At 55.7% G+C, this 27,439-nt stretch overlaps 3 protein-coding genes across 3 annotated transcripts in view; 2 read left to right on the top strand and 1 right to left on the bottom strand.

Annotated features, from left to right (window-relative positions):
* Positions 1-20,268, top strand: part of LOC102429099 (musculoskeletal embryonic nuclear protein 1) — a 41,901-nt gene extending 21,633 nt beyond the window's left edge. Inside the window, exons 2-3 of the mRNA XM_023755676.1 lie at positions 19,642-19,774; positions 19,955-20,268. Coding sequence (XP_023611444.1) covers positions 19,642-19,774; positions 19,955-20,061 — 240 coding nt within the window. The 3' untranslated portion in view covers positions 20,062-20,268. The remainder of the gene's footprint in view (positions 1-19,641; positions 19,775-19,954) is intronic.
* On the bottom strand, positions 491-14,968 carry LOC102428387 (inter-alpha-trypsin inhibitor heavy chain H3-like). Its single transcript, XM_023755677.1, has 22 exons — positions 14,876-14,968; positions 14,209-14,226; positions 12,739-12,905; positions 12,555-12,659; positions 12,127-12,289; positions 11,470-11,583; positions 10,289-10,414; positions 9,884-10,000; positions 9,244-9,412; positions 8,547-8,672; positions 8,064-8,245; positions 6,715-6,900; positions 6,411-6,550; positions 5,624-5,778; positions 5,092-5,100; positions 3,922-3,945; positions 3,645-3,680; positions 3,398-3,511; positions 2,451-2,655; positions 1,601-1,770; positions 1,305-1,416; positions 491-984 (listed from the first exon to the last, which is right to left on the bottom strand). The coding sequence occupies exons 1-22, from the start codon at positions 14,966-14,968 to the stop codon at positions 855-857; spliced, it is 2,661 nt and encodes an 886-aa protein (XP_023611445.1). The 3' UTR covers positions 491-854.
* A 467-nt stretch (positions 20,269-20,735) lies between the features above and the next one.
* Positions 20,736-27,439, top strand: part of LOC102429405 (inter-alpha-trypsin inhibitor heavy chain H4-like) — a 10,155-nt gene continuing 3,451 nt past the window's right edge. The window contains exons 1-8 of the mRNA XM_006090843.3: positions 20,736-20,758; positions 22,564-22,733; positions 22,826-22,947; positions 24,188-24,348; positions 25,232-25,336; positions 25,471-25,633; positions 25,771-25,881; positions 26,388-26,516. Of these exons, the coding sequence (XP_006090905.2) occupies positions 22,676-22,733; positions 22,826-22,947; positions 24,188-24,348; positions 25,232-25,336; positions 25,471-25,633; positions 25,771-25,881; positions 26,388-26,516 (849 nt within the window). The 5' untranslated portion in view covers positions 20,736-20,758; positions 22,564-22,675. The remainder of the gene's footprint in view (positions 20,759-22,563; positions 22,734-22,825; positions 22,948-24,187; positions 24,349-25,231; positions 25,337-25,470; positions 25,634-25,770; positions 25,882-26,387; positions 26,517-27,439) is intronic.

Raw genomic sequence — 27,439 nt, 5'->3', positions numbered from 1 at the left:
AGATCCAGGAAGGGGCAGTTACAGTTATTCAGGTGGGAGAGGCTCTCAGAGCCCCTAGTCCAGGAACTGGTCTGACCCCCACCCCACTCAGGACTTTGTGGGGTATGATTGGAGGATTCCAAGGATCCCCAGCCCAGCTGAAAGCAAACTTGAGGCACCCCTGCTCACAGGAACTGGATCAATAAGCTTTGTGCCCCAGATGCTAGCCCAGAATGTTGGGTTTATCTGATGAACAAATGGGTAGTGGATGGATGGATGAACAGTGGGTGAGTGAGTGGGTGGGTGGATGGATGGATGGATGAATGGATAGATGGATGGATGGATGGATGGACGGATGGATGGATGGGTGGATAGTGGGTAATTGAGTGGATGGATGGCATCTACCATCCACTACAGGCTGTGCCAGCCCTGGAGGACTCTCTGCTTCTGAGTCACAGAAGGAGCTCCAGGCCTGAAGGGCCTGACAGGAGCTCCTGAGCAAGGACCAGACTTTCCTCATGACCCTTTTGGCCTCTGAAATGCACTCAGCCCTTCTCAGCTTCTCAGAGACTCTGTTCCAGAGTCAATTTTTTATTTATTTTTTCCTCATACATTTGACTTGCCAAACTGTGACGCCAACCAGCCCTGTCCCTCAGCCACATTGCTGGGGAGGCCCAGGATCTTGCTTTCCTAGGAGCCAGTCCTTCCTTTGAGCTGCCTCAGGTCCCGGATGGTGTTCCCCAGAGCAGGGCCCGAGAGAGGCATGCACAGGCTGGCAGCGGTCTGGTTTCCACCGTGTCCTCCATTGTCACAGCCCTCCCTCAGGCCTGGCTCTGTGCCCCTCCTCCAGATGCCAGGCCAGCTGGGCCAGCCACTCAGAACAGGTCAGAGACGATGTAGTCGCTGTGGACCCCATCAATCACCCCTTGGCCATTGTTGTGGACGAACCAGCAGCCCACCTGTGTGCCATTATGGACATCCTTCCTGTAGTCTTTCTGGTAGCCCCTGGAGAAGGGAGACAGATGCTGTGATACACAGGGTAGGCGAGATGGCTGCTACGCTCATGGACCAAGGTTGAAAAAGGGTGTGATGTTGCCAATTCCATAATTCTCTGGCCAAGAATGAGGTTGCATGGTTACTCCTTCTAGGGTGCTGAGTTTGCCCTTTCCCTGATTCGGAGGGGCCTCGAGGGGGCCAAGACCCCAGAGGGAAATGAGGGAAAACTAAGAAGACCACCCTGCTGGACCAATGTGTGTGGGCACAGAGGGCTCTTTCCTCCTGGCTTGTTAGTGGGCAGGGTGAGGATGTCAGATGGGTCCCCGCACCTGGTGACTGCCAGCCGATGTTTCTTCACCAGCATTGTGGCATGTATCTTGGAGGGGTCATTGCCTGGGTTGATGTCAGACACTTGAAAAGCAAGGGGGCGGAAGAATTGTCCTGGGAAGAAACACATTTTCTCTGTCAGCCCCTGCCATCGCCCCAGGTAGCATGGCCACTGGCCTTCCAGGGTTAAGGCAGAGGCTGAGGGGGGTGCTGTGTGCCGGGCTTGGAGAGGCTAGGATGGCCTTTCACATGGCTTTTCCCTCTGCCCTGAACAGCATGAAGCTTGAACATTCCATACCCAGCAGCCCGTGTGACTTTGTTGACATCTTGTCACTGTCCAGCACGTAGAAGCCCAGAAAGTGAAGGTGGATGTGATGTTCCTTCCACACCTGGTGCAGAACCACCTTAAAGGTAATCCCTTTTCCAAAGGAGACCACCATAGCCTCCCTGTTGGTCTTCACGGAGAACCTAGGGGAGGAGAGGAAGACAGCAAGGGGCACAGTGGCCATGACATCAGGCATCTGAATCAAGGACATCTTGGCAGAGCCCTCCCTGTGCATCGCACCTGAGAACACACAACTCCAGAAACTATCTCAGGGGTGTTGGAGGAAAGACATGTCATGCGTGCCGACTGTACCTCCCCTGAATGCATTCTTGCTCCTCCTTAAGCAGGAAAGGGGCTGTCCTCGGCATCCGGAGGCCTGGGATCCAGTCCCAACTCAGCCACTAGCTTCCTGGGCAGGTTCTACCCTGTCTCTGAGCCTCAGTGGGAGTAACACTCCCGCCTGCCTACCAGGCTCTGGGTAATCTAAAGACATAAGAGAGGCTGAGCGGCTTGGGAACTAATGAATTCAGCCAGAGAAGGTGCAAATAGGATTCTTGCTGTTACCAGATTGCCACACCTACCTGATCCTTGGGTCCATGTAGCCCTTCCTCAAGGTCAGCCCTATGAACTGTCCAGCTACCAATTCTGGTTCTCACAGGGACCCTAGAGGTTGGCTCAGGTCTACCATGGTCACCCTCCCCCGGGGCAGGGGCTGAACTCTGAGGACACCAGTCTTCCCTATAACCCCGTATGGATCTTCTGTCCTCAGATTTCTACAAATCCTTCAAGCCTCCTTCTATTGAGTCCCGGTATGGGCCCTTACCTTTCCGAGTTGACCGTGACTGTGTCCAGCCAGCTGAAAGTACTCTGTGCAGCCCCATTCTTCAGGGTAATCTTCTCTGTGGTCACCTCAATCCACAAGTCCATCAGAGCATTGACAATGCCCACTTTGCCAAGGTAAGTCTTTCTGTTCTTAGAGTTAGAGCTGTTTCCCTTGTCACCAATGATCTGCCCATTTATTGTTAAGCCTGCCAGGGGCAAGGGGTAGTAAGAGACCAGCGAGATCTTCTTATCAGCTGGCCGTTAAGAATGTGCCTTCTGCCCTAACCGGTTTGGCTCAGTGGATAGAGCATCAGCCTGCGGACTCAAGGGTCCCAGGTTTGATTCCAGTCAAGGGCATGTACCTTGGATGTGGGCACATCCCCAGTAGGGAGTGTGCAGGAGGCAGCTGATTGATGTTTCTCTCGCATCGATGTTTCTAACTCTCTATCCCTCTCCTTTCCTCTCTGTAAAAAATCAATAAAATATATTAAAAAACAAAAGAATGAGGATGTGCCTTCCTCCTCAGCCAGACTTACTGTGAGGTATTCAGAGTGGGGGGTCCCCAGAAGAGACCAGAACTTCCCAGTTAACCCAATCTGCTCCTAGACACTCTGGGTCATGCTGGTGGCTGAGGGCCCACAGTGTAGACCTGTCTCTTTCCCTGGGCCAGGAAGTATTATTGTTCAGAGAAAAAGGATTCCCCAGCCATAGGTTGAGTCCTGCCTGCAGGGCCTGGCTGCCCTTAACTCTAAAAATCTCCCCAACACACTGGCCCCTGCAGAACTTGGCTAGCCTGTGGTTCTGGACAGCCCTCTCCAGCATGTAATCCCATGTATAAAGATGGGCACATTGTGAGCAGATTGAGGATCTGGTCCATGTGCCTACCCTGGGGGTCTCCAAGCCTTCCCAGGAAGACCCTTGGCCCCAGCCCCACCCTGCAGCCCCCACCTGTAATGGGGTCCTGAATGAGGCGCAGCACTGTGCCTGGTTCTTCATCAATGTTGAAGCAGATGGCATCCTTTTTCCCTCGGACTTGGATGATGAAGTGGGGGTCTCCGTCCACTGAGGGCACATCAGAGAAAGGGCTGATGCTGGGGCCTCACCCTCTGGCCTCTGTGGGGTGGACTCCTAGGCCGGCAGGAGGCACTGGGCCCTGTGCCCTGAGCCTTGCCCCCGGAGGACCCGGGGAACTCACCATAATAGTAGGGTGTAGAAGGAGGCTGGTAGCTGGCTGTGGACACAAAGGGAGAGAACGCTGAACTAAACAAGCAGGCCTGGGGAGGCACCAGACCCCACCCAGAGTTTGGTTCATACCCCTCCCCTTCCTGCTTCCTAATGCTCTCAACACCCACCCACCCCAATCTCCTCAGCACCCAACCATCTGCCTGACCCAGGAAGATGATTTAGGAAGACTCAGGGGCATGCACTGGGCTGTGCTGGGGCAGGGGACTGTGGTCGTGGTGTTTACTCACTGTGGTAAGCCGTAGTGGCGGTCACTGAAAAAAGAAGCGAAAGGTCAGTCGTGAGCTGGGGTCCTTGGGTGCCCTGTTCCCAACACCTGTGCCTTTTGCCTGTCTGGGGGCTACCAGTGCACAGTGAAACCCGAGCACTGACAGACAGAGGGTGGGGTGTGAGCCTTAGCTTAGGCTATAGAAATGGGGGCATGCCCAGGAACTTCTTTCTAGGACTGGCGGTGATATGGTGCGATTTTAAGGCCAAGGGCGTGGCACTTTGATATGGCTAAATGCAAGGCATCAGATGGTCAGCTTGTCTGTCATGAATAATGCTCACAGCAATCCTGCCCGCCACTCTTGAACTCCTGCCCCATCCCGTGTTGGGGTGGGATGAGGCTGTCCTTGGTAGTAACACACACACACACACACACACACACACACACACACACACCATATGCACATACACACCAGTGATGTACACTTGACAGGGCTATTCTAAGGGGAAAGCTGGATAGAACAACCTGAATTGATGGAGGTGAGGCAGGCAGGGGCTGGGGTAGCTTTGCCTGGTGGTGATGGGCTTGTGAGGGGTGAGGCGATGAGAGAGACAGAGGGTGCTGTGGATTCCAGCTCAGGCACTGCAACCAGTCTGCCTGGGCCAGAGCGCTGGCTCAGCCACCTGTGGACGGAGTCCTTGCACAAACACACCTTACCTCTGTGCCTCAGTTTCCTCACAGTAAAATGAGAACCTTACTCAGAGGGTTGCCCTGGACTGATCGAGTGTGATGCCTGATGTGGGACATGCTCCTTTTGCAGGCCACATAATACTCTCCTACTGACTGTCCCTCCTTGGGCAGAGGAAGCCACCTCCAATCAACGGACAAGGGCCCTGGTGCTCAGAGAGGGGCAGAGCCAGGCCCAAAGTTGCTCATGAGTGGGCAGCAGAGCAGGGACCTGAGCCCAGGCGAACTCAGAAAGGCCTCCTGGGTTCTCTCTTGTCTCCCTCCCGAGACCCCACCCAGCTGCTGGCTGAAGCTCACCTGATTCCTCAGGCCCTGTGAGGGAAGAAAGGGAGAAATGTGTTAGAAGCCACAGACTCCTGGGGTCTGGGCCAATGTGATCAATATGCTGCCTGTCCAACCAGCCCCAGGCTGTGGGCCTCCCAGCAGCCAGCTGTGCTCCCAGAACTAGGAGCTCCTGGCCTGGCCTGGACCAGCTCTTTGCCTCCCATGCCCGCCGGTGCCCTCCCGCCAGTCTGTGTGGCCTGTTGTGGGGATACTCAGGACTCCTCTCTTGGGGTATGGTGAGCAGCCTGGTCCCAGCCTCCAGCTCTCAGAGCCTCTTCCTCTGGCCATCCCCAGGCGAGTGCTCAGGGCTTAGCCTTAAGCCTGGGAGTGCTTCTCCCTATCTACCTGAGTCCTTCCATGTTGCAGCCTAAGTCCCTCTCCCAGAAGTGACCCTGGGCAGGGTCCTCACTCCTGTACTCCTATCCCTTTAGAGACTCAGAGGCTCCTGATCCCCCCACCCCCCACTGTCCACGCGATGGCTTCCCTCCCTCCACACACGCTGCCCAGCGCTTGGCCAGCTTTCCTTCAGTGCCCCTGGGCCTGCTCTTCCGTGGGGCTGGGTCTGCCCAGCCTGGCCCACTCCTCTCAGGACCCCCAAGGCCCCGGTCCTAGAGGAAGGCCTCCCAGTTCTGGCCTTCACTCCCCGTGTCCACCTTCGCCAGGCTTGTCAGCAATAGCCATCTGGTTGTCACTGTCCTCAGGCTTGGTCACCACCATGGAGGTCAGTGGAGTCACAAAGTGGTACTTGAGGGACAGGTCCAGGGCCTGGGCTGTGAGGTTCTCCTTCTCACTTCCATGGGCGTTCTTGCTGTAGGGAGGGGTGTGGGGAGAGGATCAGCCTGGAGCTCAGCTCCCTGCCCATCGTCCCTACATTGACTCCCAACACCAGGCCAGGAGCCCCAGGGGCAGCCCAGGACCCCCTGTGCCCAGGGTGGAGCCTGCTCGAGCTCAGAAAATACTGGTTCACCAGCTCCCTGGACAGATGGACAGGCTGTGCTTCTTCTCTGAGGGGCCTCCGTCTCCCCAGCTATAACATATAAGGGGCTTGCCATAGCCACTGCAACAGCCACTCCTGGTGAGTGCTCAGCAGGCTCCAGGCCCTGCACCAGGGGCTTCACCGGCTAGTCCCTCCTAAAAGGAGCTGACATGCCTCCCCAATGGGCCCCGGCTCTGCCCTCTGGGGACTGAGGGAATCGCTCTCCATCGCTGTCCCCAGATGTCAGGCTGGGCTCTGCCCTGGAAAACATTCTGATGGACTGGGGAGAAAAGAGGGCAGGCCGCTGGGCATGTGCGTGGGGTGCACTTCCCGGGTGTGGCTCGGTCATCTTCCTCTTGGGCACCCGCAGAGCAGAACCTGCCAGGGGCAGGCACTGGCAGAGGCTGGGGCAGTGCCAGGGCCCAGTGTGGGGCCCGGCTCTGTGAGGGGTGTTCCTGGGTCACCGTTTGTCCAGCAGCTGCTCAATGGTGAGGTAGGCCCAGAGCCGCTCGATGTAGCTCCCGAAAATGTAGTCCTGCTCCTGCAGGGCCTTCTCCATCTCCTTCAAGTCCACCTCCTCCGTGAAGGTCAGGTCAGTGAGCGCCTGGGGCAGGGGTGGGAGAAGATGAGAAGCACAAGGAATGGAGGCCTGAAGCCAGGTGGGCCCGGTTCAGGGCTGCCACTGCTGGACTGTCAGCCTGTAGGCACAGGCTCCATCACTGCTTGATCCCCCATCCCCAGCCCATATCCAGGCCCAGCCCAGCTTACCCCGTGGCCCTTTACATCCGCCTTAAAGTTGTTCATGTCCTCGTCCACCAGGCGCCCAGCCACCACGATCTCAGAGCCATCATAGAAGTGCTGGTAAGTGTTCCGGGTCAAGCCCAGGATAGCGTTCTCAGGGTACTCCACCTCCACTGCGGTCAGCAGCGGGTTGGCCACCTCCTCATAGAAGCCCTGGAGTCCAGAGAGGGGACCTGGTCATCTCAGGCCACCAGGGCATGCAGGCACGGAGAGGAGAGTGGGGGGGTTTTCACTGATGCTTCCGAAGGTTGTTGCGTCCAACAGGCTGGGCTGGACCTGACCTGACCTCCACTTCTACATGGGCCTGGCTGTGCCCTTCAGTGTGTGGGAGCCCCCTCTGCTCCCCAACCCCACCCTACCCCACCCCCCCGCACCCAGAAAAATACAAGTGTTCTTGCACTAGAAAGCACTCAAGAAATGCTTGTTGGAAGGAAGGGAAGGAGGAGAGAAGGACAGGAGGAGAGGCTGCCTAGAGAAGGTGTAGGGTGGAGCAGGTGGAGATGGAGGCCCAAGGGTCCATGGCAGAGGCGGAGATGCAGGCACCTGGGCCAGGAAGTGTGAGTGTTGCCAGATTTAGCGAATGAAAGTGCAGGACATGCAGTTAAGTTGGAATGTCAGATAAACAAGAAGTTAATTTTGTTATAAGTATGTCTGTTATGGGCTGAATTGTGTGCCCCCCAAATACCCAAATACGTAGGTTAAATTCCTTACCCCCAGTCCCTCAAGATGTGGCCTTGTTTGGACACAGGGTCTTTACAGAGGTGACCAATTCAAAATGAGGTCTTTGGGATGGACTCCAATGCAATGTGCATGGGTCCGTATGGAAAGGGGGCAGACACACACAGGAGATAGGATGTGAAGAGACAGGGAGAGAGGCCTGGCAGATCCCCCCTCGGGGCTCACAAGGAACCAACCCTGTTGACACCTTGATCTTGGACATCCAGCCTGCAGAACTGTGAGACAGTACATTTCTGCTGTAAGCCTCTCAGTTTGTAGCACTTTGCACTGGCAGCCCCAGCAAACTAATACCATGTGCTATGCAATCTTTAGGGCAGACTTACACTATGAAATTACTTTTTTTTTTCCAGAAATTCATATTTAAGCGATGTCCTATATGTGCTCTGGCAAGCCTATGGAGAAACCCCTTCCGTGCAGCCCGATGACGATGCTAGAACCATTAATGAGGGGTAAGAACCAAAGGTAGATTTCAACTTAAGCGAAAGTTCTTTCTAATTATTGAAATGACCACCCGATGGCACAGCTCCCTGAGGAAGGAGTGAGCCCTCATTCCTGGAGGGGTGCAAGACAAGGCATACCTGCAGCTGCAAGTTGGCATCGGAATCCTCATAAATGCGCCGGGCGAACCCATCGTTCTCCAGGGCCAAGCTTTCCAGAAAGTTATAATTCAGATTGTTGCCAAAGCCCAGGGTATATAAGGGGAACCTGCCTTTGATGGCACTCAGCACGTTCTCCTGTATTTTAGCGGGTCTGCTTTCACCTGCAGGATAAAGGGGTGTTCACACTCTAGCCACCACCCAGACAACTGTCTGGACCCACTCTGTCTGAAGAGATCTGACTCCTGTACGTGCAGTGGGGGAGGCATCATGGTCAGTAGCCTTTGTCAGGTCAGAGGGTGGGGAGCCCTGGGAGGGGGAGGCAGGTCCCTGCCCTCAAGGGGCTCACAGTCAGTAGGAGCCCTGGGGAGAGCTGCCCAAGGTCTTACAGCAAGCGGGCTACAGAGCCAGGAGCGGCAGCCAGGCACTGCGGTTCTGATTTAGAGCCACGGCCGCCTGCCTCACCAACATTGGCGTCCCCGTCGGTCAGCATGATGACGATGGAGGTGCTCCTCTCTGGCACTGTGTGCTCCTCCCGGGCCTTGTTCAGCATGCTGATGCCTGTCAGCAGCCCGTCGTTGATGTTGGTCACTGTCACACAGAGAGCACCATGGGAGGGGCCCTCAGGGGACCATCGTGGAGGAGGGGGTTGGGACATTGGCCCTGATCATGTGCCCAAGGACTCTGTCTGCCAGTACGTGGTGGTACTCAGTAAACACTGACTAGTGAGTGAAGAATGAATGATTTGCCCTTTCAAATGGGGGTCAAACTGCCTCTCAGGGTTGCTGTAGGAATAGAAGCACATGGTGATGGTAAAAACAATTTGGGAATCAGTCAGATGGACTCCTGGCCCTTCACTGGGAGGACAGGGGAGCAGTACAGACATCACTTGTGATTTTCTGTAAGAAATGACCAACAGTAAAGGTTCTCTGTGGCCTGATCTTGCTGGGAGTTGGGGTGCACCCGCATCATGGGTTAGAAACAGACAGTGGGTTTTCTTAGACCCTGAGATCAAGCCTGAGGACCCCACCCCACTCCCACCTCTAACCCCAGCCAGGGTCTGCCAGCCTGGCCAGCAAAGCCTGTCCCCAGGGAGGAGGGAAACAGGCTGCTCAGGCAGAGGGAGGGGCAGTGAGAACAATGCTCTCCCCTCTGTTCTTACTTCCTCGATCTCTAATGTTCTTCACAAACTCCCTGGCCTCCTGGATGTTCTCAGGAGTGGCTTGAACTAAAGTGTCTTTCCACGTGATCACATCGGAACCGAACAGAATGAAATTCAGGTAGTCCCCCTCTTTTATATCCTCCAGGATTTTGAGGAGGGCATCCCTTGTCTGGGAAAGAGAAAGACAAGCAGACAAGAAGCTGGGAGAGGCAGCCACAGACAGCCTGGTGTCTTTGCAGCTGGGCTGGCAGTGGGGCCCCTGTGGCCTGCAACAATGGGGGTGGCCATTTCTGCATTTCTTATCCTATTCTCCTTCCTCCTCTTTCACTGGAAACATCAGCTTTGTCCATTTAAAACAAAACTGTTGCCCATCCTGGGTGGCTCAGTTGGTTGGAGTGTTGTCCTGTACCCCAAAGAGGCTGTAGGTTTGATTGCTGGTCAGGGCAAATACCTAGGTTGCAGGCTCAATCCCCAGTTGGTGCACCTACAGGAGGCTACCGATTCGTTTCTCTCTCACATCAATGTTTCTCTCCCCCTGCCTTCCCCTCTCTCTATAAATCTATAAGCATATGCTTGGGTGAGGATTTTTAAAAAATATCTACCCCCCACCTCTCACCCCCACTTGCACAGAAGAGAGTACCTGCTCTATTTTCCGGCCAGACATGGAGCCGCTGATATCAATCACGAAGGCCACATTCTTAGGCACCACAGGAAGGCCTTGAGGTGCAAAGAAGTGCACAAAGTAGTCATTGACTATCTGGAGAGGGGAGAGAGAGATGCGAGGTCATGTCCATGAAGCAACCTGGCTAATCTTGCAAATAAAAGCTGACAGTTAGCAGGGTGAGAAGATGATGTCAGCTCCCACCCTCCTGAGTGTGCCACACAGGTTCTGGTCTGCCTGCCACCCCCATGCCCTGCAGGAAAGGTGGCCTTGGACCGAGTATCCAGGGTGATGGCTCTAGATGCAGCTGCGGCCCCTGTCCCCCAGCCCTCACTCCACTGTGATGCGGAATCCACCAGCCTGATGAAGCCAGTAGGGAGGTACCTGCACGTTGGCTGGAGACGCTCTGTTCACATCGTAGGTTATGATGAAGTCTCCGTTGAGGAGGGTGTCTCCACAGGTTGGGCATGAACGCTGTTGTTCCAAGCTGGGCTTGAAGGACACATGGCCCTGAGGGAGGGACATGGGGGGTCTTGCTCAGCTTGTCCAGGCACTGCCCACTGCTGCCCTCAGCCCATGGGTGCCTTCGGGGCCGAGGCACAGCCCTCCTAGGGAGAAGCCCAGAGGTGGGCACCCGACAGTCCTGCCACCACCCAGCATACACTGGACTTCCTGAGCACTGCTCTCTCCTCAAGATCAGGGGCAAGTGGGAGGACAGGGGCCTTATCTGATGCAGCCTTTGTCTTTCCCTGTTCAGCTAGGTCCCTGTGTTCAGCCTTCTTGGCCTTCAGCACTGAGAAGCCACTTAGGGAGGGGAGCTGTGCACCGTGAAAAGGAGCTTCGTGTTGGGTGGTATGTGTTGGTGCCAAGGGGAGGAGGAGGGGAAAGGAAGCAACGCAGGGAGGTGGGAGCGGGCCCTGCCCTGCAGAAGCCAGCAGCCCTCTGAGTGTGTGCTCCTTGGGCCTCGCCCTACAAGTCCTGAGTGACCTATGTTTGCTCTTCGGGTAAACATGCATCCACAGCCCGTGGTCAGCAAGACCCTGGAATAGTAGGGCCTTGGGGATCAGTCAACCACTAGCACCAAGAGTAAAGTTCCCTTTCAACTTCCACCCCCTCAATGTGGAGTCAGCAGATCTAAATGACTCCCTCTGGCCTCAGTCTCCTTATCTGTAAAACAGGGGCAGTCACCTGACCTGCCTACCTCCCAAGGTAGATGACACTGGGCTTCATAAGTGGTCCCCCCACACATACCAGTTCCAGCCCAAGCAACTGGCCAAGCACTTTGAGGTAATTAAGCGCCCCTACTGGCCCTGCTGAAACTGGGGGACAGGATGAGGGGTTGGGGAAGGGCTGCTGGGGCATGTCAGTTCCTCAGGCGGGTCATCCCCCTCAAGAAGCCCCCTGCCTCCAGCATCCCCACTCCTGACCAGGTGGCCAGGGAGACAGTGATGGCAGCAGATAGACACACGCTCACAAGCATCAACCAAGCTCTAGGGCTCAGACTGGTCCTGCTAGGGTCTGGGTTCCTGCCCCTACCCCCCAGGCCTGAGAGGCATCAATACCACCTTTTTCCCTGAGAAGGACTTGCTGAGGGCGCTTCCCAGGAGGTCATTGGTGATGAATGAGGCCTGAGCATCCAGCATGCTAATGCCCTGGGGCTCAAAGATTTCTACCTCGATCTGCAATGTCCAAAGATAAGGAGATGTTACTCAGTGACAGTACAGAAGCCCACTTCTAGGACAGGGCCCACAGCGATGGGTCAGTGGTGGTGCAGGGACCAGCTTCTAGGACAACTCTGTGACAGCCACACCTGGTGTCTCCCACCAAGAGAATGAACAAAAGTGCCCTTCAATGGTACTCTAACCCCAAAGCTCTCCAATGGCCTGCAAGGTGGTGTCCAATTTCCACCATGAAATCATTTCAGATCTGATATAGGTAGAGCACCATTATAACCAGTTACCAGCTATACAGAGACACTTTATTATGTTGCCCCAAGGGACCAGCATCCAAAGATCTGGGTGAGTCCAGCCCAGCCTCCTCCTCCCCTTGGCCCAGTTGCTGTGGACAGAGCCATTGTAATTCCCCCGAGCTTCCTCAACCAAGTGGTGAGGCCTGGACTTCTGTGTCATTGACTTTGCTCCAAGCTCTACTCCAGGGGCCCTTCCCCAACCTCCCATCCTGTGCCCACAGTTTCAGCAGGGCCTGCAGAGGTGTTTGATTACCTCAAAGTCCTTGACCAGTTGTTTGGGCTGGACCTTAAGATACATCTCGTACTTGCCCTTGTTCCTCTTCAGCAGCTCTTCGTAGGTTAGCTCAAACGTGACTTTGCTGCCTGCAGCCACATTGACTGACACCGTGAATTTCTCCAACTTCCGCCCAGAGGCCCTGAATGGGATGCAAGACAGCGACTGCCCCACAGACTGCACAACCCCACCCATCCTGAGCCTTGGGTTCAAGTCAGCCCCTTGGGAGAGACACCTACGCACTCTAAGCCTTGTTTACCTCAACATCAAAATGGGATAATGTGGTGAGAATTATGGACACATTTTGCAATAATAATAATAATAATAATAATAATAACTGCTGCCGTTGTGGTTTGCATCCCTTACAGACCAGACATTCTTCCCCAGGCCTGGGGGTCCGTACTTACTTGACCAAACCAGCTGTCTTGCCCTGGGACACAGCCTTTTCATACTGCTTCTTGGCGACTTCCTTCTCCTTGACGTTACCAGGGTAGGTAACACCGTCGATGGTCCTGCAGGGAAAGAGTTGGGGCTCATGCTGGGCCAGACTCCCCTCCAGAGCCCAGAGCCAGCAGCCATGGGGACACCCACAGGGTGAAGTTGGTGATGAAAGCGGTCTTGGGCAGCTCCACGTCAAAGGAAACCTCCTTGGCGGCATCTGCGCGGTTGACGGCCCTCGTGGTGACAACATTGTGAGCAAAGCGGGAGGTCACCTTGCAGCTGACCTTGGTACTGTAGACCTCAATGTCGCCAGCCTTCTGTGGGAGACGGGATGGTGATCAGTGCTGACCTGCCAACCCGGGCCCTGGGAAAGAGGTCTTCTAACCTGGCCACTCCTCTTCCCAAGGCCCTGCCTGGGAAGCACCCCAGTCACCGTGTGGGAATCCTGGTGGCCTCCTCCATCCCCCTGCTCAGTTGGCCACCTCTGTCCTGATGATGGGCGCCTGGGCAGTCCTGGTGCCCCTGACATGCGCTGGCCTTCCTGAGCACCTCTCCCCCCTCGGAGACCAGGGGCTTTTTGGAGGGCAGAGGCCTTGTCTGATTCAGCCTGAGTTTCTCCCTGTTCACTGGGCCCCACAGGTTCCTTAGCTCAGCCACCTCATTGCTCAGCAGCAAGAAGTCACTTAGGAAGGGGAGTTTTGCACCATAAGAAGGAACTTCACATTATGCCAAGAGAGGGCGAGGGGAGGGAGCAAGCCAGGGAGCAGTGCGGCTGAACTGAGGGAGGCTCTAGGGAGATGTCTGGGTTAAACATGGCCTCCTTAACCCTGTAGTGTGTTTCCATGCAGCCTGTAGCCAGTGAGATCTTATAAAGAAACAAATGTGACCCTGTTCCCCTCCATCGTAAAGCCCTCCCCTTTTCCCCATTGCCCTCAGGACAGTGTTCCCCATGCTCTGAGGTCCTCCAGGCGGGTCCTGTCACCTCCACTCTGGTGCTCCAGCCAAGCCAGGTCTCTGCCCCTCTGACCCCGGGGGTCAGAGACCTGTCCCAGCTCTTCCTGCTCACCTTTCACACTTCCATTTAGAAAGCTCGCCCTCTACCCTCCTACTGTGCCCTTTGGTAATTGTGTGATTCTGCCTCCCAAACAGGCACTTATTTTCTGTGCTGAAAATAGAGTGTGGGCAGGACTTCATGACCCCAGTAGTCTCTTTCCCCCGGGAGCCGGGGGTGGGGGTGGGGTGGGAGGGCGAGGACAGGGTGAACTGAGGGCGGCTCTAGGGAGATGTCTGGGTTAAACGTGGATATAAAGATGCTCCCTGAAGGTGTGACGGGGCCTTTCACCACCCAGCCCGGTACCAGCTATCGCTGGATAAGTGTTAGTGGAAGGAAGGACGGGTCAATGGCCATCCTGGGCTGCCTCTGGGGAGGACCTAGGGGGCATGGCTCTATGGCACTCTTTCCTGGGGGTCTTGAGTCACATGGGGGTCTGCCAGGGTAGGGGCTGTGAGCTGTTTGTCAGCTGTGCAGGACCTGCTGCTATGGCCCAACTATTCAGCTGTTGGGAAACCAGCTCCACCCTGCCCGCCTCACCATGCCCCGTCCCTGGTGAAAGTCCTCACCTCATCGACGCTGCGTTTCTGGAAAAGCAAAGACAAACACACTGTCAGGTCAAGGCCAAGGCCACTGTGGCTGGGGGACAAGTTCTTGGCAGAAGCCAGGGTTCAGTGGTGACCCCCACCCGCCCACACACCTTGAAGGGCCTCTGGATGTAGGACCCACCTGGAGCCACTTGTCAGAGTAGGAAGGGCTCTGAATAGATGGGGAAAGTGAGATCCGGAGAGAGCAGGTCTCAGGCTACCCAGGGGAGCCGGACAGGGCTTTTCCCCTGCTCCACAGACCTCGGCTCACTCTGCCTGTCCCTGCACCCGGGTCCATGAGGCCTCCTCGCACAGCACCCCGCACCCCTGCACACCACAGGGCTCAGCCCAGCCTTCCTAGGCGCCTCTGCCCTTTTCTCAGAGGTGGACCTTCACAGCTGCTCAGTGAGGTGAGCAGTTCGTGGTGTATCACCCATTTGACAGGTGGGGAAACAGAGGCCCAGGGAGAGCTAAGAGCCTTACCCAGAATCAAAGGGTAAGTTTGGAGCCCAGTTCTCCCAAAACCCAGCCCTGTCCCCTGCAGCTCATGACCCCGCCCTCTACCTCCCGCTCCTGCATATAGAGGACCTCCCAGGCTGGGACCTCTGCCCCGTGATGGGCCCAGATTGTGAAGAGAGGACAGACTTACCTCAAGTGGCCGGGAGGGGCTTCTTGGGAAGCCAAAGGCCACCGAGTTGGAGAGCAGGGCCACGATGAGGCAGGGCCACCAAACAGACGCCATCGCTGAGCACACAGGCCTGGCCCGCAGTCTTTATATGAGCCAGCTGACCTGCGGGGTCAGTGACCTCCAGCAGTGAGGGAGGCGGAGGCTGTCTGGGAAGCCGGTGTGTGGATGGAGTAACGGGGCCTGGATTTGCCTGAACCAAAGGGGCCCCGTGGGTACTGTCAACAGCATTGGAACTTCACCCCCAGAGGCTGGGGGACATGGAGGCCTGGGGTCAGCAGAAGCTGTGTGTTGGCAAATGAGCCCTGGGACTCCCTGGGTGGGGACAAAGGTGTGGAGTCACATTTAAACAAATAGCATCTGTCAGCCTCCTGTGGCCCAGCTCTCTCTGTTACCTGGTTCCAGCTTCCTTTTCTGAACTTTCTCTCCACCACTGGCATGCCCTCCCCTAGTCTGCACATCGCATCTCTCATTTCTCATCTCTGCCAGCCCCTGTGCCCTCCTCCGGAGCCTTCCTCTTTCATCCCTAGGTGACTGCAGGCAGCTTTGCTGCGTCGTTACCCTGTGTTGAGGTTTGCATGTTGAGGTCTGATTAGGGCTTCTGCCAGTGGTTCTAACCTTCCTAATGCCGCGGCCCTTTGATACAGTTCCTCATGTTGTGGTGACCCCCAACCATAAAATTATTTTCCTTCCTACTTCATAACTGTAATTTTGCTAGTGTTATGAATCATAATGTAAATATCTGTTATGCAGGATGTATTTTCAGGGTTCGCGACCCACAGGTTGAGAACCGCTGCCTCTGGGCTCCAGGAGGTCCAGGCCATGTCACATTCATCCCTGAGTTCCCAGGGCCTAGCCAGTGACTCAGCTACCCTCAACCTATTAAAGAGTCACTTCCCACCCTGGCAGGGGGCCTCAGTTTATTGGAGCATCATCCATTCACCAAAAGATTATAGGTTCGGTTCCCAGCAGGGCACATACCTGGGATGTAAGTTTGATTCCCAGTCAAGGCACATACCTGGGTTTCGGATTTGATCCCCAGTTGGGGCACATGCAGGAGACAATAGATCAATGTTCCCCTCTCTCCCTCTCTCCCTTCCTCTCTCTCTGAAAATCGCTAAATACATGTCCTCAGATGAGGATAAAAAAAAAATTCCAAGAGTGTCCAGTGAGGCTGAAGGCTGGCGTCCAGGACAACGGAAGCATCCAAGGCAGCGTCTGGAAGGGTCTGGTTCCCTCCTAGTGGGGAACAAGACTCCTGGGCCACACCAGGGCCCTACCAGCCCCTGCACCTACTAAAGTGGCACCTATGAGCAAAGTGACCCAATAACCCTCCCACTCAGCCACTCTTTCTGGGTTTTTTCTTTAATATATTTTTATTGATTTCAGAGAGGAAGGGAGGGGAAAGAGAGATAGAAATATCAATGATAAGCAAGAGAATCATTGATTGACTGCATGCTCCCTACTGCAGATCGAGCCTGCAACCCAGGCATGTGCCCTACCTGGGAATCAAACCATGACTTCCTGATTCATAGGTCAAGGCTCCACCACTGAGCCACACTGGACGGGCACACTCAGCCACTCTTAATGGAGTTGTCAAGGATGCCTGGGCACAGAGAAGCTAATTTATGGATTGTACCATGGCCTTGGCTGCTAGTTCTGCCCCTGACTGTGACATGTGCAGAGAGAGTTGACTGCTAGGAACAGAGAAACAGAGGGAGAAACCACCTCATCCCCAAATGCTTCGGGTTGTGTGGGAGGGACAACTTGAAATAGCAATCTGAGGTTGCTCAGGAGGCTTCTGAGGGACAGCTGGCAAATTGGACGGACCTACGGTCATCATGCAGAATGTAGGCTTAGACAGAACCTAAGAGACCCTCAGGCTCAGCCATTTCCTTGCTACAGGAGGGAAATGAGGCCCCAATGGGGCAGAGCCTTGCTCAGAGTGACCCCCAGCTGGCAGCCCACGGCTCTCCCTGGAGAAGCCCGGGAGACTCCAGACAACAGATTGGTGTCTGGAACTCCATTGGCCGCCTGCAGCCTGCCGTGGAGGGCCCTGTGTTCCCTGGGCCTGGAGCAGCCATGGAGCTCAGCGTTTGTGTTGTTGATGTGGGCCCTCGTGGGCCTCACTGGGAGTGGGAACTGAACGGAGAAAAGGCAGAAAGCCTTTGGAAAGGAGAAAGTGGGGGCCTGTCCACTTCCACCTGAAGGACCAGCAGCATCCTGAAGTACAGGTTCACCTCATTCCCTGCACCTGCACCCTTTCACATTGGACTTTAACTGGGCCCCAGGCAAAGCCATGGGAAGGAAGGGACCCTGGTGGAATAGTCCAGGAATCAGTGTGAGGAGCCAGAGAGCTGCCGTTACGGGCCCCTGAAATCACAGCTTCTGAGCAGTGGCCGCCTGTGCCTTTGGGAAATATTATATCGCTGTCAGAGGTTGCTACCCCCACACTGGGGAAGGAGCGATGGTGGCGTGAGACCCTGAGTCCAGGGGTGCAGCCTCCAGCTACTGGTAGCACTTCTTTCATTCCTCTTTCATACATTCAGTTTAAGTGATCCTGTGGAACTTCTAGAATCAAATCCCACAAGCCTTTGGCTACCAGTTGCCCATGGGACTGGAGTATTGATATGGGAGTCATAAAGCACTCAGATGCTGATGCCAGACAGCACAGGTTCAAATCCCAGCTCTGCCACTTAGAAGATGAGTGATTTTGGACAAATTACCTAACCTCAGTTTCCTTAGCTATCAAGGGGCCTGATAAAAGTCTCCCCTAGTGCTGCTGGGAGCATGCACTGAGTTCATTCAACGAAGGCACTTAGAACAGTGCCTGGCTACAGGAAGCACTGAGTCAGGAGTGGTTGTGGCTGGTCATTCCTGTACATGTTGCCAGAATGTCATTTGGTCCCTGAACCTGTGGGAGGAGCGGTGGGGTACTCTCAGGGCATTCAGAGGGCAGAGGGCAGTGGGCAGGGGCAGGGGAAAACAGGATGGGATGCTGGCAAATTGATGGGGGTGACCTCCCAGCCTCCAGTTCTGCTGTGACCCCCAAGCCCTTCTGAGAGGCAGCATCTTGAATTGCCTCCCTGCCATTCTCCCTGCCAAAGAGCAGCCAGCCTGGAAGGAGCATAGTCTACCTTTAATGGAAGTCATGGATGCTTTGACAAAGGGGACGCCTTGAAGAGGAAGGGGTGGCCTGGGCAACAGGTCAGGATGCTCTCCTCCTCCAGGGCAGGGCCGGTGTGCTGGCTGGGGGCTCAGAAGATAGCGGGGACGATGTAATCAGTGTGAACACCATCGACCAGGCTGGCCCCATTGTTGTGGACAAACCAGCAGGTCACCTGGGCCCCATGCCGGGGGTCCTTGCTGTAGTCTTTTTGCAAGCCCTGGGGAGAGACAAGGCGGCTGGGGTCACCTTTAGGATCCAGCAGGGCTACACCTCCCAGGAAGCTCACCCCCCCCCATGTGACACCAGGAGGAAGACTTGGACCATTGATGGGCAACGCCAAGGGCAGAGATGCTAGGAGAGCAGCCCACCCACCTGGTGACGGTAAGTCGTTGGTTCTTCACCACCATTGTGGCGTCTGTCTTTGTGGGGTCAGAGCCTGGGTGCAGGTCAAACACTTTATAATCAAAGGGGTGAAAGAATTGTCCTGGAAAGGCACGTTGGAGGCAGCAGTTACTGGCAGGGAGCTTTGTTCATGCCTTGTACTTAGTAGGTGCTCACTGGAGGTTTAAGAATTGCTTGAATTTTTTCAAGAGCTTGACTGTTTCTCATAAATTTTGGCATCAATGCCACTCACTTAGTTCACCTGCTATAGAGAAGCAGCTGTATTGTCAGCTGGTCACACCTCCTGTCTTTTTGGACCAATTCCAAAGGAATCTGGCTGGGAGAGAGGTTTGGTGGGTAGGTGGCCCCCACAGAATACTTCCTGCAGGAAGGCCACAAGGAGAAGCACTGTGGCTGTGACCATCCCACTCAGGGCTCTGGGCCCACTGGACCTTTCTGTTTGCAAATGTGGCCTCTGTCCGTTTGCTCCCAGGCCTCCTTACACTTCAGTTTCACTGTGCGTTTGTTTGATCACAGCCTTTTGAGGGTCAAGACCCTCACCAGGACAAGCCCTCTTTGGATCTCTGAACCTTGGAATTCACATTGGAGTTGACCCTGACTGGATGCCCAACTGCAGAGCTGACCATTCCACTGGCTTTATCACCCCACCCCCACAGCTCTGCCCACTGAGTCTGGGTGTCCCAGCTCTGGAGGGACAGACAGACCAGTCTGCTCCATGGGTAGATGCTGACGGGAATGTGACTTCATGGGCATCTGATTCCTCTACCCTGTTCCCACCCCAGAGCCCACAAGGTAAATCCTGGCAGTTTGGGAGGAGAGGGGCATACATAAGGGACCCCCTGCCACCACCCGGAGAGCAGGTCTTGGTATTCACCGAAAGCCTGGAATTCAGCTTCAGAGTGAGCGCCTTTCCCCTTTGCCCCCTGTGCCCAAGCTCGAGCTTGGACAGCCCGGCACACAGTGTGAGGCCACGGCTCCCAGTCTGTGGAAAAGGACAGATAGACTCAGGGTTGCGGGGTCAGGGGGTGATGCATCGTCTGGAAGGCTTCCTGGATGAATGGAGCCTTGGACTGGCTTGAATTGAGTGAGCAGGGAGAGGTGGGAACGGACGAGTCTTGGCCTGAAGGCCTGGGTTCTAAGAGGCTCTAGTCTCTCCAAGGCTGGCCCCGAGGGAGCCCCCATCAAGAAGAAGCGCCCCCCTGTGAAGGAGGAGGACCTGAAGGGGGCCCGAGGGAACCTGACCAAGAACCAGGCGATCAAATCCAAGACCTACCAGGTCATGCAGGAGTGTGGTGAGTGTTCTCAGGGGACTGGGGGCCGAGGGGGTGCAGATGTGTGTCAGTAGGAGGGGGTAGGATGGGGGCTCCTATGGATCTTTTCTAAGAATCCAGAGCTCAGGGGCTCCCCACCAAAGAGGCTTTCCCTCGCCAGGAGGCTGGGCTGGGCCTCTGACCTCCCCATCCTGCCCGCAGAGCAAGCCGGCGTTGCTGCACCATCTGTGTTCAGCCGCACCCGGACCGGCACTGAAACCGTCTTTGATAAGCCGAAAGCTGGGCCTGCCAAGAGTGTCTTTGGCTGAGAAGTACACGCCACGCCACCCCCTGGGTACTGACAACACCTAGACACAGGAGTCTTTCCCAAGAACTCTTTCATGCCAGCACTCCCCTGCTCCCCTGTTGCCTCTGGGACTGCCACCCCTCCCCCCACCCCCTGGCCTCTCAGCCCAGGCCCTCTGCGCCAGGCCCTGGGAAACACCAATAAAGAGGATGCCCAGGCGGCCCTGGCATTTGGAGAGTGTCCTTGGGAACTGGCATGGCCCCTGCGTGCGGGTGGGCATGGTCTGTACCCCCCATGTCTTTGGGAGGGTCCTTATGATCCTGAGGTGCTATTGCCACTGCCCCATCCTCGCAAGAGCCTGGGGTGTGGAGACCTGGTGCTGATCTGTGTGACCTCAGACCATCTCCCCTCTTCTGAGGCTCAGTTTCCCCTTGTCTGTGACAAGGGAGTTGAGCTGAGGCCCAGGGCACAAAACAGGCCACGTGTACAGAGTGAAGCAGGTGGGCCTGGGCTGCCCCTCCCCCTGCCTTCCACAGAAGCCAGTGAGAGGCTGTTCAGGACCCAAGGCTCTGCAAGAGACAGGGACCTTGCAGGCCGCCTCCCTCTGCACCCTAGTTCAGCCTGCTCACCATCTTGCATCCCTCACAGACAAAGCCACGTCAAGGCTCCTGTGGCCAGTGGCAGGCTGCTTCCTGAGCTGCTCCCCCTCCCAACTCCAGGTGAACCTCCCCTTGTCCCTCCCACAGCTCTGCCTGAGGCCTGGGAAGTCTTGGTTCTGGGTTTGGGTGAGATCCTTTCCTCTTCAGGCCTCAGTGTCCCCTGTGTGCATGGAGCTCTCAGATTCAGGAAGTACAGAGGCCTGTCCAGCTGTGACCGCAAGATCATGGACAGCCCAGGGCTGGGCTGGCAGGGCCTGGGCTCCCATGCTTGGCTGAGGGCTGTGCCCGTAGGGAAGCCCTGCCTGTCCCCTGGGCAGGTGGAGCTGGCTGCTCTGAGCCTTTCCCATGTCCCGGCCTAAACTGGCCTCCTTATATAGCTGTTTCCAGGCTGGGCCTATGTTCTCCGCCCTGAGGGAGCAGAACGTTTTATTGCTGTTTGTTTTAAGAGCTTTTCCACTTTAGCCCTGGCTGCTATGGCTCAGGTTTGATCCCCGGTGTGGGTGCCTACAGGAGGCAACCAGTACATGTTTCTCTCTCACATCCATGTCTCTTTCTCTCCTCCTTTCTCTCTCTCCCCCTCCCACACCCTCCCTCCCTGCCTCCCTTCCTCTAAAACCAATTTACAAAGAAATCATTTCAACTCTATTAAAGGAAAATCTAAAGTCATCGGTAATCCTACCCCAGGCCTGGGGCCAGCCTCCATGGGTCTGGGCTCGAGACAAGGGCACTGCCTTGGTGTGCTGACAGAGCTGCCGTCTGCCCTTTCCCCTTCAATCCATGACTCATGGATCCCTTGGCATAACTGACCTCCATGCAGGTCACCTGTGTGTACAGGCCACCACAGGGAATCGCCCCCTGGAGGAGCTCTGTCCCTTCTTGTTTGTTCCACATGTTCAGTAAATTCCACAGAGGGAGGCCTCTGGGCCACAAGGCGTGGCATATTTTTGGCTCTCGGTTTGTGTTGCCAAAATGCAGATCTTGTGTTGGGGGCCTTGCTGGAGTTGCACCCAGAGCCCTGGCTAGATTAATGGGTCCTGAACAGCAGCCTGGGACCCCAGGAGAGAGAAGGGTCTCCTGGGCCCAGCCTCTCTCACCCCAGAAATAAGGCAGATCCACCCGGCCTTGACCCCAGCAGGTGTTGCCCCACTCAGACACCCCAAGGAGTGCTCAGGGCCTGTAGGGCCCCACTGCCCAGTCACACCAACCTGGCCTGCAGGCCCCTTCCTCCCTGAAGCTGCCCCCGCCCTCCTCTTCCCAGCCACCCCTCTGTCTCCTCCAGGCTGGGCTGATGGAGAGTGGGCTGGTTCGCTGTTGTGTCCCCAGGCCCCAGGGCGCTTGTTGGTGGACCAACTGGTGTAAAGGGTAATGCTGACCTGGGAAGGTTCTAGACCTTTCAGAAGGCATGCCAGTACCTAGCTCCCACCTGAGCCTGCCTTTCCTCAGTATAGCAAGTCCTGGAATAATGTCCTTTTATTCAACCTCTTTAGGTTATCATGTTGATGAGGAAAAATGTCAATTCCTAGTGGGGGCCACTGTGTGGAGTTTATTGGCCTCCCCATGTCTTTGTGGGTTTTCTCCATGGTTTCCTCCCACATCCCCAAGATGTGCACGTGAGATGAACCAGTGTGTCTCCATCGTTCCAGTCTAGTGTGGGTGTGTGTCAGTGTGACCTTCGATGGAGGGGTGTCCTGTTCAGGTTGGGGTCTCACCTTTTATACTCTGAGCTGGTGGGAGAGGCTTTGGGCATCCGAACCCCTAAACTGGAATAAGCAAGTTGGAAAAGCATGATCTCACTTGGTTTTATGAATCTTTCTTAAATATAAGTGTAGCTCACACTGATTTCAACATTTTGGATTTTTATCTAGAAGTTTGGTGATGTTTTTGTGACCAGAAATAGGCCACAGGAAGTGAACATCATTTCACTTAAAGTTGCCGTTTCCAAGAACCTATCCTGATGACACTGAGGACATATTGTGCATGTGTCTGTCCTCAGCCAAGGTCCACAGGACATTCACTTATCTGAGTCCACTGCAAGGTTTGGCTTGTTAATTCCAATTTCCCGGACCCTGCCCCCGGAGGGGCGGAGCAGCAAGCAGGTTACTAAATCATTCCCCACTTCCTCTCAAGTTCAGAAGCAGCCTGCCAGGCACTGGAGCCAAATGAAGCCCCCAGGCCCTGCCCGCGTCGGTGCCATCGTGCTGGTCCTGCTCTCGCTGCTGGCTGTGCTCCAGACCACCAGTGCCCAAAAGGTAGCGGGTGCCTCAGGCACCTGTGTGCGCACCGGAGTGTGAGTGGTATGAGCTGGGGAGTGAGAGCCTGTGTGTGTGTGAGCGTGCAAGTGAGCACAGATCAGTGTGTGTGCAAAAAAATGGTGCTGACCATCCACCAGGCATGTCCCGAGGGCTTGATGGACAGTCCCCCTCCCCCCGCCCCTCTTAAGCTAGAAGGGGTGATCCTATTCCATGTTCCAGGTGAGGAATTGAGTCTAGCAAGTAGACCCTGGAGGCCGGCAGTGGGGGAGGGTGGGAGCGGGGATCATGAGCCCAGCTCTCCCTCTCCCTGACTGAACGGCCTCAAGGTAATGACGCTTCCTCTGTCTCCCTTTCTTCATCTGTGAAGCAGGGTAATAATAGACCCTATTCGGAGGTTTGTTGTGAAGATGGAACCTGTAACACTATGAAGTGCTTAGTACAGTGCCTGGCACAGAGCAGACACTCACGTGTGTAACAAGCCGCTCAGCCAGGCACCACCTCTGCTAGGCGGCGTGTGCAGGTGAACAGAGCTGGCATGTACACAAGTGTGTCGTATGCAGGCTGGCGATTGTAAGGCTTCTCATGTGTGCACATGCAAACCTTAGACCTGGGTGAAAGGTCAGGTGCCTGGGTCAGTGACCTGTGGGGACTGACCGTCTCTGCAGGGCCAGGGCCTGGGCTGCAGGGCAGGGCAACTGGGGGGTGGGGCCCACGGCTGCAGGGAAAGGGGGCAAAGGAGAAGGCTCCCAGCTCTTAGGGAATGGACCCTGGTCATCTCCAGATTCTCCCAGCTCCTGGAGGCCCCTGTGGGGACTGGCAGGAGCAGTTCCTCCATTTCTGGCCTGGTCGCCAGAAATCAAAGGACTTGTTTGCTGCCCTGACACTGTTCAGAGCTAAGACCTTGAGCTTCCGGATCCCAATCGGGGCCTGGAAAAGTGAGCGTCCCCTCCCAGACACACTGGGGCTCAGGCTCCACCTTCCATCCCCTGTGTTTGGCAGACTGGTCCCTGCCCCCTGGCACTGTAGGGTGCGGAATGGAGCACAGAGCTGCCTCTTATTTGAGAGAAAGATCCACATGTGAAATGCCTCACGGGGTTTTTCCTGAGGCATCCATCGCTCAGTCTGGGTAGGGCCAGGGCTTGGTTTGGGACCTAGATCAAGGCCTGCTCTTGAAGAGCATGGCTCCAAGCAGGGCTGGCGTTGAAACAGCTCCAGCCCTCCTCCTTCACTGCTCCAGAATGCCATCGACATCTACAGCCTCACTGTGGACTCCAGGGTCTCCTCTCGGTTTGCCCACACGGTCATCACCAGCAGGGTGGTCAACAGAGCGGATTCCATGCAGGAGGCCACCTTCCAGATAGAGCTGCCCAAGAAAGCCTTCATCACCAACTTCTCCATGTAGGTGCCTTCCCGCCCCCTCCGCGTCCCCTCCCCATCCAGCTCTGCCATCCCCTCCCCCGTGTCCCTCAGGGGAGAGGACCTCCTCCTGACAGGAGGTGTGTGCACTCCACCTGCAGGCAGGACAGGAACCAGAGGCTTTATCAGGAACTTATTCCCAGAAATGTTCCACCCATCCCCCACTCCCTTCCTTCCTCTTTTCATCCCTCCACCCCTTCTTCCTTCTATCTCTTCCTCCATCCCCATCCCTCCCTCCCTCCCTCCATATTCCATCTGTCCCTCCATCCCTTCCTCCTTTCACCCCTCCTCCACCCACCTCTGCATTCCTCCCTGCCCTGTGCTGGTGGGAAGAGGGTTCAAAGCCTTTTAGCCCTGTGTCTCCCACTGGCCTGGGAGCCTGGCATCTCCCTCCTCCTCAGTCTGCCCCACACAGCTGGCACAGGGCTGGGTGCAAGCGCAGCTCAGAAAGCGTGTGCTGCTGGTCGACAGGTTCCTCTGGGACAGTCTATGAGATGGAGGGGGCAATTGGAATGTGGGGCCAGAGTGGAAGGGAGAAGACAGGCCAGGACTTAGCTCAGCCCTGTCTCCTCTGCAACCTTCCTCTCCTGTCCCTTCAGTAAAACGAAAGTTCATTTCCATTGTGCATTCCTCGGGGTAGATGGAGGCCTGGCACACCTTGCAGAGGCTTCTGGCCCTTACCCTGGGTCCTGCACAGTCTTGTACACAGTAGGTGCATAATAAACGGGTGAGGCCTGGTCAAGGTAGGAGTCACTCTATCAGGAGGCACAGCAAGTCCCTTAGAGGCTCCCTGGAGGAGGTGGGATTGGAGAGAGCCACCCCCACACACACCAGGCTCTCAACTGCACCCACCCTCTTGCCCCAGGATCATCGACGGTGTGACGTACCCAGGGAACATCAAGCAGAAGGATGCAGCCCAGAAGCAGTACAGTGCAGCTGTGGCCAGGGGGGAGAGCGCTGGCCTCGTCAAGTGAGCCCAAGGGTGTGCGGGAGACCCCAGTGGGGGTGGGGCAGAAGGTGCCCCTGCCTTTAGTTCTGCTCCTGCCTCCAGTGTCCATACCCTACCTGGTCTGGAGGGGCAGGCCTGATGCCCTCCTCCCCCAGGGCCACTGGGAGAAAGATGGAGCAGTTCCAGGTGTCGGTCAGTGTGGCTCCCGCTGCCAAGGTCACCTTCGAGCTGGTGTACGAGGAGTTGCTCAAGCGGCGCCTGGGAGTGTATGAGCTGCTGCTGAAGGTGCAGCCCCAGCAGCTGGTCAAGCACCTGCAGGTACCTGGAACTGCCTCCTCCTCAGAGGCCTCCTGGGTGACCCCTGTGCAGCCGAGGGTGGCCCCCCTGTCCCCTCAGCCTCCTGTGAGGCCCAGCCCTGGCTCCTGGCTAACCCAGTGACCCCCTTCTTCTTCCAGATGGACATTCACATCTTTGAGCCTCAGGGCATCAGCTTTCTGGAGACAGAGAGCACCTTCATGACCAATGAGCTTGCAGACGCCCTCACCGTCTCACAGAACCAGACCAAGGTGGGCCTGCCACCGTGGGTGGGAGGGGAGGGTACCGAGGGGCCTGTCTTCAGGCTGCCCTGTGAGCCTGGGTCCCCAGAGAGTGGAACAATTGGGCAGAATCTCTCGGCTGGCAGACTTCTGAGGTCTCTGTGTCCGCACTCACATGAGGGGGATGAGGAGGGCCGGGCCTAGAGGAAGACGGCGGGTGCTGATTTGAACCTGAGGTTAGGGGGCGACTGGGAAAGGACACTGACGTGAGGGTCCCAGGACCTGGGGGAAAGGCGGAGGCTGGATCATACACATCCTGAGCCCAGGCTCTGCTCACACGGCTCCGGAGCAGAGGCTCCTTGCTCACACCCATCCACTGTACTGAGGTCGTCCACCTGACAGCCCAGCCTCAGAGAAAGTTCCCTGGGATTTGACCTACGGGGGAGCTCTCATCCCGGGTGATTCTCAGATGGGGTGAGGGGTGTGAGTGTGGCCTCGCTGCTCCCCGACATCAGCCCACTCGGTCGTTCCTCCAGGCTCACATCCGATTCAAGCCGACGCTCTCCCAGCAACAGAAGTCTGCAGAGCAACAGGACACAGTCGTGGATGGCGACTTCATCATCCGCTATGATGTGAACCGCACCCTCTCTGGAGGCTCCATTCAGGTGCGTGGGCTCCCGGGGAGAGCAGAATAACCAGGAAATCCATCCGTCCTCAGGAGCCTGAGCCTGGCTGTTGCCGAAGAAAAGGCAAAAAAAACCACACAAAAACTGCTCCTTCTGGTCGGTGTGCACCGAAGGCAACAGAGAGAAAACACGCGGTTTAGAATTCCCTTTCAGAGGCAGAAAGTTTCATCAGCTAAGGAAGGTTTATTACCTCTAAACCACCTCAGATATTCAAACAAATAGGAGGCAAAGTGGAGTAGAGTTCTAGGGGGTCATGCATAGCCGGGAATATTTCACCATAAGAGTAGCTACACTGTGTGAGTGGGAGGAGATCAACCAAAAGACTTGTGTGCATATATGCATAACCCATGGACACAGACAATAGGGTGGTGAAGGACTGGAGCGGGTGGCAGACTAGAAGAGGTCAATGGGGGAAAAAAGGGACATATGTAATACTTTCAACAATAAAGAGTAAAAAAAGAGATGACGAGGATTTGGGGAGGTTATCAGTGGGACTGTGACAGAGGAGCTTAAAAGGAGGAGAGGATGGGGACCCGGGGACTTTGGGGTAAGGAGGTGGGGTGGGGCAGGGCAGGGCAGGCTGTAATTCTCTTCTCACCTGGGTGTGTGCCTCACTCTGGTCCACACCACCCCACAATGGCTACTTTGTGCTTTACTTTGCCCCGGTAGGGCCCTCTCCCTCGTTTACCTTAGAATTGTGATCCTTCAACTATTTATCATGTATTGGTTTCTATGATGGGCAAGAAAATCCAGAAAAGAGTGTTTACATCAGTCCAGGGATATGGTCCTTGAAAAACTATTTATATTCCTTATTAATTTTTGATCCTGTTCTATGTATGGTATTATCCCTCTCTTCCTTTCTTTCTTTTCTTTGTTTTTAGTTTTTGTCTTTTATGTCTTTT

This window comes from Myotis lucifugus, unplaced genomic scaffold, assembly GCF_000147115.1.
Source record: "Myotis lucifugus unplaced genomic scaffold, Myoluc2.0 scaffold_83, whole genome shotgun sequence".
Taxonomy (NCBI): Eukaryota; Metazoa; Chordata; class Mammalia; order Chiroptera; family Vespertilionidae; genus Myotis; species Myotis lucifugus.
This window is presented reverse-complemented; position numbering and strand designations above follow the sequence as displayed.